Source organism: Larus michahellis, chromosome 2, assembly GCF_964199755.1.
Source record: "Larus michahellis chromosome 2, bLarMic1.1, whole genome shotgun sequence".
NCBI classification, from domain to species: Eukaryota; Metazoa; Chordata; class Aves; order Charadriiformes; family Laridae; genus Larus; species Larus michahellis.
The window spans coordinates 85667881-85681606 of record NC_133897.1 but is presented as its reverse complement, the minus strand read 5'-3'; the positions used below and the strand labels follow the sequence as shown (position 1 = coordinate 85681606).

Sequence of the window (13726 nt, the reverse complement as noted above, 5' to 3'; positions counted from 1 at the left end):
AATCAGAGCATTACATTTTACCTAGTGACAAATTACCTATATTTTTCATTGGTTATGGAATAGTACCAAGAATTAGCTATATTTGTTTTCAAGCTCTGCTTTGCAGCTGAGGGTTTGGCCTCTCTCAGTTTAGAGCTTTAAAGAGGTTTTTGTTTCATTCAATCAGTACTCCAAGCAGTCCCCGAAGAATAGCCTTTGCTAGTTATGCACTCTTGAGAAAGTTAAAAAACAATATAAGTACAGCAGACATAAAATTTACGAAACATTTATAGTGTTTTGAGAATCTGCAGTAACTGAATATTTCTCCCTTCAGTTTGTTTATCACTTTTATTTTAATATTATGCTTCCATTGGGGTTTGTGTCATTGTTCAGTCTAAATCAAATGCTTCACTCTTCAAGATGCTTTAAGATCAAGATCACGCAACAGTGATAGCTATCAAAAAAAAGAAGTTTCTAGGGAGCTTTTACTAAGACTTTATCCACTTTGGGGGGCAAATCACCTCTTACTGGAAGTGCTTGAAGAATTCTGATGTGGAAATGAATAAGAAAAAAGTAAAAGGCGTAGGTGTAAATTGAAATCAGTATAGATGTTGAATTTTATGTTAACTCCTTTATGTCGCACACACACAAATAGTAACAGAAGCCCACTTAGCTGTCAGGTGCTGTGACCCGAGGTGGGCTGCATGGCCTGGATTACAAAGCACAGGCTCAAAAAAGCTACAACTGTACAATGAAATTTCATGTACCACCTGTACTCTGCAGCCCAGAAGCTAGCCAGTATAGAATGGCCTATTTCCATGTCATTAAATTCTTTCACCCCCACCAAAATAGGTCAGCTTCATGGCAAGTGACTGCAGAGAATAGTTCCTGATCTGTACTAATTTTCCCAAATGCCCTGAATTTGTCTGAGAAAGCTTTATTTGGTGTTGGTCAAAGCTGTGCCCAGTGACTGGGCTAAGGCTAAAGTACAGATGATTTAAATGTCCAGGAACTTTCCCTGACACTCTCATGCCCTTCTTTAAGTCTTCAAAGCAAAATAAAATGAGCCATTGTATACCTTCTTTTAGTCTATGTAAAAATGTCTATAATCGCACTGATCAAGTGGTGGTGTAGAAAAAAAAAAAGTACAGAGGCTTTTTTATGACTAGCTGTCAAACATGTAGCTAACTCTGGTGGATCAAACAGACACAGTAGTCAAGGGTCACTGAGCTGACAGTGGAGCGGCCAAACCAAGCAAGACAGAGCTGCAAAGAGCTTATCTGAAATGGTGAAAACCATGATCTCAGTACAGCAAAATGTGGAGAGACTCAGAGCTGGAAGTAAACCAACAAAGAACAATTTATTTTAGCAGTGTTATTATTGGGGAGAAAAAAAAACATACTCGGGGAGGAGGAGATGGCCACACTGTAGTTATAAGATGAAAACGAGATGAAGGATAAATTTGTGTCTCTTTTAGGAGAAGGGAGACAGGAGGGCATGTTGAATGTAAGGATAGATGGGGTGAGGAGGAAAGAGGAGGCCAAAGGAGTGGAAGACAAAGATTCAGAGAGTACAGAGGTGTGAGACTTGGAAGGAACCTGGATTAAAGAGTAGTTACCCTATAAGTCCTCCTCCGGTTCCTGTAAGAGTACTGTGCAAATACTGATCTGCTTATGTAACATGTATTCACGTAAATACAGCTAGTATTTATTCACAATTTAACTATTGCTTTGATGGTGTTAAAGATGTAGTTAAGTGACTCACTGGTATTGCAATCCAAAATTATAATGACCAGCATGGCTGCTGGTTTCATGATTGGCTTACAACTACATGGGCCCCTTTCCGGAGTCTTTGCATTCCTGTCTTCCATCACTCCTTGAAATGGTTGGTTAAAATACATATTCAACTCAAAAACACAGTTTTAGTTTACCCAAAACTCACAAGTAAATGGAAATCAGACTTGCTTAAGATTTTCTGACATTAAAAGACTTAAGCTTGGTTTAGAAAACCAAGCTGGTGCTTTTTTCCCTTTATGTCTTATGTCATAGGGGTTAGAATTAACAAAGACCGAGTAGACCAGGATTCAACCTTCCTTCCCTTTCTGATTCAAAGCAAGCTCTGACTCAGTCTCCCACCTAATCGTTGTCTGCAGGCTAGTCTGCAATGAATCTGACCGCCTGTTCTGTGTAACTATCTCCCACTTGGTATCAAATGAGTAATTAGTCGCTGGAACTGAATTAGGGCATCTTGTCTGCCCAGACAGGCAAATTCTTCAATCAATGAGAGAAAGACTTATTTTCATTCTGAGAGCCAATGGATATACAAGTGCTGTATACAAAGCATTACAACTTTTAACAGGAGCATCAACAAAAAGTCATACTTCCCCATCTAAATTGCAGTGGGTAGAATAACTCTCCAGAAAGTTGGGCACCCTGGTTAAAATACTTAATTATGCAGATAGGAGCTCTGAACCTTAATCCTTAGTAAGTTTTCTAGCAAATTGGCCAAATAGGGAGGGAATAAATCTTCCTTATTTTTCTTTTTAATAAAAACATCTGCTTTCATTATTTTAATTTTTTAGGTTAGTGAACAGAATAATTTCTTAATCACACAGGCCTTTTCTGCAAATGTCTAATTTACTACTTTGTGGTATCTGTGTCGTATTCTGAAATCTTTAAAAGCGAAAAAACGAATACATAAGGAACTTCTCTCTCATAGGCCACTTATCCAAAGCAGTACGTCAAAAGGTTTTTCTTTGTAGCTCATGTGGATCAGAAGACCTTTTGCTTGCGCTCTGTATCTGTACCCAATTCTGCAATAAAATCGGAGCAAGACTGGTTCAAAGCCACACGAATGGAATCAGCCACATTGAGTTTACCGAGTGAACAAAATTGACCTGCTTTTATAGAGTACGTTCTATGCTAAATAGTGTGTGTGCAATTTCTGTGACGCACTAAGCTTCCCAGAATATATAAATGAATAACTATGATTAGAGTTTTCAGTCCATAGTGTGTGTACACATAAGTACGTACAGGCAGGCCATTCCAAGTTTAGTACTTGCTTGTCTTTTCATTCAAAATATTCCTGCAGATTTTAGTACTAGAAAGTAAACTTACTAAAATATGCTATTACCAATAAATAATCACTGAAAATAGATGCTATCTAGAGGGTAATAATACGCAAACTCTATTCCTAATATAATAATTGTGAAACAGATAAATAGATCATTCAAGTAGTATGCAAAGGTTAGTCAACTAGGAGAAAAAAAAAAGCCTAGACCTCTGTTATAAAGGTCTTTTTTGCACTGAAATTCCTGAAATTGCATCAACGACAGATATTTTATTCTGGTTTCTGAATTGTCTGTTTTGTTGACTTCTCTAGTTAAGATTGGTGTTTCCTCTGCTGTCTCCAATGGAGGATTTAATACATTCTGTTAAATGCATTGTACTGGCCACTCTTGAAATCCGGATCCAATTAGCTGCAATATCCTACAGTATGGACAGGCCGACGATGTGCAAGGCCCCAGGAATGATCCTTCAACCTTGTCTTATTTAAGGTGTCATTACCAGAGAGATGAATAGTGGCATTTCTGTTTCCAAACATGTTAGCATTTCTGGAAATTTTCCATGCTCTTTTATGCAAACTAACTTAATTGATTTCACTGGTATGCCTCTGGAAAGACCAATGGCAACAAAAAACTGTCCCTTGTGATGTCTAGAGGTTGCTCTATAGGGATCCTAACATTTTAAATGTGGTTGCAAAACAGCCCTGAGATAATGGTTTCTGACCATCAGAGAGATGCCTTTTTGAAAAGCCAAGATGTGCACAAGTAGATAAAATTCAAGTATTCAGTCCAAATCTTAATTAATTTTTCTTCTGTTAAAAGCAGTTTTCAATCATTCCCCTACAATATTGACTTCTCCTGTGAGCTGGAAATGAGACGATTAAACATAGCTTTAGCCAAACAGTTCTTTTGAATAAAAAAAAGTAAATTAAGGGGGCGTCACCTTTAAATTGCACACCTTAAAAATATACCGAACTTATTGCTGACTTCATAAAGAACTTGAGAATTGTCTTTTATTTGTTAATTTCAGAATAAAAACTGTAGAAATTTTAAAATTCAATTGCATTTCTTCTATCTCAGGGCCTTATCCTCTAAAGTGTATTTATGTCATTAAAATAAAAAGACATACTATTCCTTTGAGTAAAATGAGTGACGTGTGCTTTTATTGCTCAGTCATTCTGAGTGACTCTTCAGTGAACAAAAGAAAGAGACAGGAAAACTGAAGCACAATAACCTTACAAAATATGAATCAACCACTTCACTTAATTGGTTTGATTCCATAAAGTATAGTTTTGTCATTTAAATATTGAAGTAAATATAACCCATCCATCCTTTCTTGAAGCTTATTTTAAGAGTTGGAAACAAGCCACAGTTGTCCTTGCAGCTAGCTCAGACTGGTCTAATACTTGATGCATTAAGGGTTAGCCCATTAGCTTCTAGGAAGTTTGTACTGACCTGTCTTTTTACTTAACCAGCTATCATGTATGTGAGTAGCTGAGAGAGAAAGGCCATCAGCTCCCTTCTGGACCAGGATGCAGATAAACGGCTTTTAACCATTCTTCTCTGTTCAAAGGCAATGTTGTGTTATACCAGATTTTCACTTAATTGCTTGAACATCATTGCTATGATAGGAAAAGTACTTTCCCTTTCAGTCTTTGCCGTATTTTTTCTGGTTTTGGCAAGAATCAAACTTCGGTAGGAAACATTTATTTTAATATTTACAAAAAGTTCTATCTTTAATAATGAAACATGCACAGTAATGCAGAAAGTCAGTGTACTAATGAAGAGTCTGGCAAGACATATATAAAACACTTTTAGAAATGAATTTCTACTAATAAAATCATTCAGATTCATTTTTCCTTCTAGTTATAAAGAAAATATCAGTTTTCTGAAGTGTTTCATTTTCCGGAAATGTGGGCCAATAGATACCTGCAGGTCAAACAACTCTGACAGAAATATATAATGTTTAGAGGTTTCCCCTTTGTTACACTCCTCATTACTGTGAGACATGCAAGGTGGGAGTTCCCCACTGAATATGTTCAAAAGCACAGGTTCTAAATAAAAAATTCCATGTTCAGCAGGATAGTCTGTGGTTTTTCATCACTGGATGCCAATATCCCATCCGAACCTGCCTGTCTCCTTAAAGGACCCTCGATGAGATGAAGGTGTTCCATGATACGTTTTTTTTGGCAAGCTTGTAATGTATTATTTATCAATGTAGCTTCTTCCAAGTATTAATAATGTATGTCCTCCCACTTCTACTGTGAAATCTCGGTTGGTTTTTTTTCTTTCAGCTTAACTGAGTTCAGAAAATAAATTTAAACTTTATTATGTGATAATTAATATCTTCTTATTGATAAGGTAATCTATAGCATGGCATCATTGATATGAGCCCTTTGGGAAACTGTGGTCCTGATTATGTAGTGCAAAAACATTCACCCCGCTGCAGTTAGCGTTAAAGGATCTTCAGTCCCTTTTTTCATTCTGCACTTGGACTTCCTGGCTTTGCTGACCAATGATGAGTAATGTGACGCTGCAGGTCTCCAATCCTAGCAACAGTGAGGGCTCTTTAGGTCTTACCAGGCCTGAACTTGGCACCCACCTGTACCTGATTTTAAAGGCTTATTTTTCACGTAAACTAAAATGCTGCACAAGCATCCTTTCAGCTATGGTAATCAAGCAAATGACAAACTCCAGTTCCTGGCAGGTAGCTACTCTGAATCATGGCAATGTTTTTCAAAGACTAAAACCGAAAAATACAGTTACTATATTAAAAATGAAATTCATACTCATTTTTTTTTCTATCAATTATTTTTGTTTAGCTGTCATTAGTCTTGTGTCTCTGTGAATTTCAGGCACACTAGACATAATCTCACATACTGCTTAACCAAATGGGACTGGCTAAGGGAATCCCCATTGATCAGGATTTTTGCTTTTGCTGTTTTGATTAAGCAGAAGTCCTTAGTTTACAAGAATATAAATATGTTGCTTGTAACACAACCCAAAAAGTAGAATGTTTCAGGTAACTGTCTGCCTTGATCAAGCTTGTTCCAATACACTGGAGTCCCTATGCTGACACTTCAGCTTGTAAACCATGCTAAATGTTTATTATTTTCAATATCAACACAAACCTCCAATATTATTCTCTCTGTTTTGTTGAGAGTCACTGCTATAATTTGGCTTCTGTGATATTTGATATCACAGAAAGAAATGGTTTTCAACCCTATTAGCACGCAAAGCAGAGGACAAGCTTGATCTCTTGTGATTTTTTTTTTTGCTTCTTCATAGCAACAATTGGGCAAAGACGTGATAACTACAGCGCATGCATTAAATGAGATCTCAAGGCTATCTCCCTAAAAGAGGATGATATATTCCATGATTTATCTGTGTCATGAAAACTGTCTGACATTACATAAAACTTGTGTATTCTTGCAACACCATAGTAGATGAAGGTATATAATAAAATAGAAAATTACTTAGGCCCCTAACAGCAAAGACAGTAAAATATGCAACCGAAAATCAGACATAGGAAAGAGCCTTGGGCCCAAGGAACTTGCCAAAGCTCTGAGTTTTTCAGTTTCTGGGTGTTTATGTTATTTCCTCTTGCACCTGTGGTACTCTTCCAGCAGCAGGGGTTCCAGCTGAAAGGAAGGAGCAGACTGGGGTGGTGGGTGGTTTAACAAGCATTGAGCACAAGGACAGTGAGAATGTTGGTTCAAAGAAACTCTCCGGGATGATTTGCTTGTTGACTAGATTTGCAGCGTCTGACAAGCGTTTTGAAAGGATGTTGGGAAACACAAGGAGGCATCAGTGGGTGTAGTACATGTGAGCTCTGACAAACTAAGGTAAGACTGGACAGAGGTGTTGGGGGTGAAATTTAGGCTGGCCAGCGAAAGCTGAAGTTAAGGACACTCATAGTAGCGCAGTCTGAAATTGTCACACTATGTACAATCAGGGAGAGAAAGATGGAAAGGCAAAGCTTTGAATGCCTGGCTGAGAAAAATGTGTAAGGAGAAGGCATTCACGTTATTGGAAAGTAGGAGCACTTGCTAAAGAATGGGTGCCCCCAGAGAAGCTGCAAAATTCATTTTGGCCATCAGAAAAACAGGCTTCAGGAAGTTTAAAAACCTTCCTATGACCATCGTGATTCTAGCAGAAAAGTTCAGGAAAATTTGCAGGTGTTGGAAAGTACACAATTTTAAAAAAGGCAAAAATACACACTTCCGATAAAGGCTGCAGTCACCAGAATCCAGCATTCTTCACTGAAGAATGCTACAAAAGGTGATGGTAATCCAGTAGGAAATGCAGAAACGGTAGATCACATAGAATCAAACTAGGGTGAAGTAAAGAGGAGAAAGAAAGCCACAATATAAAGTCATGGCTTAAAATGAGAACTAGTATGGGTAGCTTTAAATGCCTAACAGTAAACAAGAATATCAGCATAATAGGCATGTTCGAAATCTGTGGGAAAGAAGATCAGTCAGGCAGCAGAGTACCAAGGAGCAAAACACACAGGAAAGGCAAAGTAGACCTTATCAGTGGAGGAATAACGATGGCTGTTAAAGGAAGCCCTAAGTCAAATAAGACTTAAAGAAGAGAACAGTATTAACGCTAGCCAGTCAGGAAAAGTTCTTTAGTTCTAAATTTTACAGCAACGGTAATGAGCTTAAGAGTGGAAATAAATAAAACTGAAGAATATCACTATAAAAAATCTGAATGGAATGGCTGAGACAGTTAAATTCCGCTGGGTGGTGTGGATGCTATCTAGGGACACCATTTTGAAGACCCACAGCAAATGCACTGTGCCCATTAAAAAGCAAGTCAGTAAGGGTAAATAACATGGCTAATAAAAGCAAGAACACATCTTTCAAAAAAAATGAAGTTGTGTCTCAAGGAGGACAATAGAAAGAACCATAAAATCTGCTTTATCTATAAAACCACAATAAAGAAGACAAAAAACGAGTTTGAATAAATCTCTGGCAAACAAGCTAATAACAGTTGTCTTTTAAAGACACCTGGAGGCAAAAGCCTGAAAGGAACTGTGTAAAGCCAACCCAAAATTGAGATATAGAAGAAATGATCAGAGAAGATCACAAATGAAAAACTTAACGCATTTTTTTCTTCCTGTTCAGTGTAGAATAGCTGGGGAATTTTTCTATCCTGGAGCCTGTCTTTATGGGGGACCCATGAGAGAGTTAAATTAGCTATAGAAGCAGTTGTGGAACGAACAGACACAACTGTAACAAATTATTGGGATTAGCTGTTACACGTCCAAGAGCCTGAAGGATGAAATACGTGAACTATTATGATGTGTAATATTTTGCTTCAAACCACTGTGGCACATGAAGGCTTGGAGGTGCTAATCTAACATTGATGGTTTTTTCCCCAAAGATTTCCAGGGAGTTCAAGGGAGCTAAGGATGGATATGACTGACATGCACAGGGCAAACAACAGCACCGGGATTAATGGACTCATGGAGAATATCCCATACTGGGAAAAAAACCCCACAAAGTCAACACAGCTTTTCTAAATAAAGGTCATATTTTGCAACGCTTTCTGAATTCTTTACAGAGGTCAACATGGAGGTAGATATGTAGGGATGAATTCAAAACAAATGAGGGAAGCTGTTAATATATGATTAAACTGTGCACCTCACTAACATAGGATGTTGTGGACTCCGAAATTTTACATAAGTTTCAAAGCAACAGGGCAACTTGCTGTAAGGAAAAGCCATTGAGGGCTGTTAAATACAAAGACACCATCTGGGCTAAAAATGGTTAGAAACTGAGGAAATGTCAGTTTAGATGTTAGTATAAGAGACAGAAGGCAGGGACAGATGGATCTTTGTCTTAACATGGTCATTCTTACATGCCTGCAGAAATGCAGTATCTTTACATACTGAGGAAAAGAAGTAAAAGAATTTTTACATGGGAGAGAACTGTGAGGTTTCCGGTATGGTTTGGTATCTAAGGAACATTTATAATACATAAAGTGGGATTACAATTCATGTGCAAGAAAAGAGATACAAAGTAAAAAGCTGCCATGATCTTACTGCAAATTCACACAAATGTTCTAATATGAATTTGCCTTATTAATAATTTTTAGGAGCTAATTGTTTTGGCATAGTTATCAAGGTTTATGCTTGATTAGCGTCTGCATTTCCAAAGTATGGAATATATAGAAAACTTTAGTAAATTTAAAGAAAGCAGCAAGTGACAATCCTGCTAATCATGCACAGATTATGAAAATCTGAATTAGCATAGTTCTGAAAAACCTCATTTAAACTAATTGATATGAAATGTTATAAATTGTCAGTGGATGATCACTATTTTGAGGTTGTAAGTGTTTTCAAGGACAGAGATAATCTTCTGAGCCAAGACGTGTAAAAAATCTGTTCCTGACTATCCTAACAACGACGCTTAGTGTGAGACAGTTCTGTCTTTGATACCTGCAAGTCTCAGGCTATAACCTTTTGTCATTTGAAGGGGATCATCCAGTTTTCCTTGACAAAATAGTATTTCCCAAATGATTTTTAAAGTGTAAACGAAATGAACACTGAGGCTCAGACTGGTCCTCTGGAATGATGATAAAAGTCCTCTTAAACATTCAAAACTCATACTTTCAAATTGAGCTTTATATTATTTTAAAAAACAACAGCATATTCTAATTTTTTTTCATCATATACTGATCTTCTCCTTGGATCTCAATTCCTTATATAAAAGATTTTCTACGTTAATACTTTCCATCATGCTTATTTGAAAAATAGTGCATTTGGAATACAACATACTCTTAGGAAATCTGGGTGGGTTGTCATTGACATCCGTGAGAGTAATGTTTACAGTGGTGGTACCAGCTAGTCCTCCCAGCTGTCCTCCCATGTCCTTGGCTTGGATTAGAACTTGATATTGTTCTTTCACTTCTCTATCCATATTTGGCAAAGCTGTTCTTATTACACCTACGAGAAGAAATGGGAAAGAGAAAGAACAAGTAAACAAAGGGCTGTGATTGTCTACTACTACATTTTAATACTGGATCCCTTGGACCAGAAATGGAACTCTTCCTAAAGGGTTGATAAAAGAGTTCACACAGAAACATGCAAATCACTCAGGCTTTTCAAAAGTGTGCTCGTCAGCTATTCAACCATTCAAAATGCCTGCTGTGTCTTTTCAATGAGGACATGAACGGCTGAAAGAGAATGTTGCATTTTCACTAGGGATGTGAATGGCGTGAGCGTATGTTTGCAACATCGGGACCAAAGAATGCTGCCATTGTGCAGAGTAGGGCACTGTAGGAAGAGGCGGCAATGCATTTCAGAGACTGCATCTTCAGTTGTTTCCAGCCAGCCACTTGCCATCGCTGTTAAGCTATAGTAGGCCAAGACAATATTCCTTCTGTACAAAAGGAGGTCTTTATTAGAAGATTCTCCTTTGCTTGAGAAAATTTTCTTGATATAGCACATAGATGCAGTGAAAACTTTAGGAGTTTCCTTAAAGAAATGTAATTAAAATATCATGGTAAGACATTGCCCAAATGACTCTTAATCTTCAGTTATTTTGGATAACTGATATCTAAATAGGTATGCCATAATCTCCCTTTTGATATGTTAAGAATGTATATGATAAAAGGAGGACTTGTAGAGAGAGAGAAGTACTACTGATCAGCTAGTACTACTAGCTGATGAGGTTGTAAAAAGCAATAAGGCTTAGAGCACCCAATCCTTTCTCTTGAGACCAAATTTACAGGAGAAAATGCATTCCTTTGTCAAAATTTTACAAGTAAATATTACATTTCAAAATGCTATACATTCAGCAGTATTTTTCAGAAAATGGTTAGGTGCAGATTGGTGCAGATAGCATGCACAATTGAAAAATAAACCAATTGGAAACATGCTTCTCCTCTAAGTTATTATTGGTTTAGAAAATATTTTCTAGTGTTAAATCATTTGGGTTTTAAAGCAGTCTTTTTCCCCTGGTGTTATAATGGGTCTGCAATGATAAGAAACAAGCTTTAAGGGTCATTCTTATCTTTATAGCAACTAACCACTGCTGTGTTAACAAGAATGGGAACCGTTAGCTTATAGTACTCGTTCAGAGTCTAGAAATAACTTTGACCTAAATCTTCTATTTCTGGAACCTATTAAAAATTCCAGTTGAATTGAATTGTATAACAATTTCCTTTCTCTCCGCTTGTAACACTGGTGATGATAATGACAACATTAATAATAACTACTATTTTCTACCTCAGCATGGCATATACTGTGTTGCATAGATCTGGAATGTGACTAGCAAATACTTAAGAACACTTAGATACTGCAACACTATCCTTTTGAGCTTTTGGAAACAATCAGTGTTGTTCAATGTTTTGTTCATTCCAGACAGAAATCTTGAATTGTAAAACTGTAAAAATTTGTTCATATTCATGTGATAGTCATGAAAAAATCTTTTTGTAAATAGGATGAACGTGACTAGGCTTCCTCTTAAATTTCTTAATCCGTATTTTTGCTTTGTGGAGACCAAATGTTCTACAGTATTTTACAACATCCTTGGTATGCTCATTCTAAAGAGAAAAGAGCTATGAGAATTAAAGACTTCCTTTTTTAGACTAGCAAAACCAAATAACATCAAGTAGGAAAAACTGGAAATGGGCAGATAGTAGGTTGTGAGCAGGAGATGCAGTTCATCTGATTCTTGTACATGTTTTAGGTACAACTGAGTGGCTTTCTCAGTTAGAAATATTCCAGATGGTCTTCAGAAAATGAAGAATGGGCTATCACTCTGGTAGTAAAGTTCCCAATCATCCACTGTTTATTCCTATCTGGATGTATAAGGACATTCTATATATTTTTCTGTAAAAAACTTTTGGCTCCAGCGAAAAAAATCAATGGGAATGATTTTCATGTCTAGCAGTTCATAGGCAATTATTTTCCCTTTTTTACCTACAATATTTCAAAAACATAGAAAAAAACCTGAAAAGTACTATTTCTACCAACATCATCAGTTCATATGGACAGGACAAAGGTAATTTAAAGTAAAACAGAAGAATAAAATGGAAGTAAAAATCCATGGGAAAGGATGGACTACAAATTTTGGTATTGCAGCTTCAGCTTCAGAAGGAATATCTGAACTTTAAATCAAAGGCTTATTATAATGTAGAGGCCTTACATGCATGTAATGGTGTTCTGAGTGTTTTTAAATCCTTCTACCTTAAGATCTTACAACCAAGATTGTTCAGCTCCAGAACTGAATAACTTTGATTTTTTTTTTCTTTGCAAATGTCATCAATATCAAATGTGCAAAAAAGTATGGTCTCAATGAGGCTGCTGAAAATTGAAAATAATATACATGGGACCTGGACCAGAAGATATACTCTATAACATTATTGAGCCATAATTCAACAGGAGATGATCCACTTATGTGTAAGAGAAAGTCCAGGTTCCATGACAAACCTCTTGAATAAATATTAAAATCAATACTTACTGACACCAATTTGGATTTCGAGAATATAACTGAGGTCAGAATATGGACTAGAATACTGAGTCTAAGAAAAAACTGAAGACATCTAGCCATGAATAAGAATATCGACCTCATAAACACATCAGAAAATTGGTTAGAAATAAGTTTGTCAAAAGGACATTTTAGTAACAGAACAGAACATACAGAGGAAAGATAAGGGAGGTTATCTGTCTGAGCAAAGTGCTCTGTGTTAAAGAAAACTCACATTAAAATCAGAAGACCAATTTCACAGCATCAAAAAGTAACCCCCACATATAAGATCTGAGGCCTGAAAATGTGCCGGTTCAACAGCTGCTCTCCATCAGGGACTGTAATGCATTTAACCTTCCGCAAGAGCAATAAAAGCTAACTCTCCCATTTCCACACAGTTTGCTTACCTCCAGCAAAGCACTGCAAAAAATTAGGAGGTCAGTAAAGAAGAGGAGTAAAGAGGCAGCTGTGACATTCAGACCCATAGAGGTTCAAAACTATGTAGTGTACTAGGTTCATATCAGAGTAAATGTTTATCACCTGTCAGGAATGATTTGAGAAAGGAATATGTGTAAAGTCATGTGCATGCCAAACACAATCCTTATTTCACATATAAAGTTATGGTCAGTGGTTTCGCCATTATCGTTTTGCGATGAGATCTTGAGGTAGTAACAGAAATTTCCACAAACATATCACCTTTTGTGTGACAGAAGCTAAAAATTAAACAGAATGTTTGGAACTGTTTGGAAAAGAATAAAGAACAAAGGTGTTACGATCAAACCATTTTATACATCCATATGAGCTGCCTTCTTGAATACTGTGTGCACTTTCTCATCCCAATACGGAGGAGAAGGATAATCAGTGTTACGGAACAGCTTCTGTTTAAAGAAGTTTTTAATCTAGAAAAGAGGCAATTGGGAGAGAATATGGGTCTATAAGGTCATAGGGAACTAATAAATAGGAATTAGCTGTTCACCATCTTGTGCTATGTAATTGTGAGGTATGAAAGAAGTTAAGATCTGTTGTGTTTCAAAGAAGCAAGAGGAGCTGGTTCTTCACCCAAAAAAACCTTTTACTGTGGCATTTCTAGTCACTGGGTGTGCAGATACTGTGCTCCTGGACATCAACTCTACTGGGAAGTGGACAAGGTATGGAGGAGAAATCCTTCTAGAGTTTTTGTTATATGGACACTGCCGATCAT

At 36.9% G+C, this 13726-nt stretch overlaps 1 protein-coding gene across 2 annotated transcripts in view; it reads right to left on the bottom strand.

Annotated features, from left to right (window-relative positions):
- CDH12 (cadherin 12) overlaps positions 1 to 13726 on the bottom strand; it is a 574263-nt gene that overhangs the window by 61662 nt on the left and 498875 nt on the right. For both annotated transcript variants that reach the window (XM_074576152.1, XM_074576153.1), the window contains one exon: positions 9831 to 9998. In XM_074576152.1, coding sequence (XP_074432253.1) covers positions 9831 to 9998 — 168 coding nt within the window. The remainder of the gene's footprint in view (positions 1 to 9830; positions 9999 to 13726) is intronic.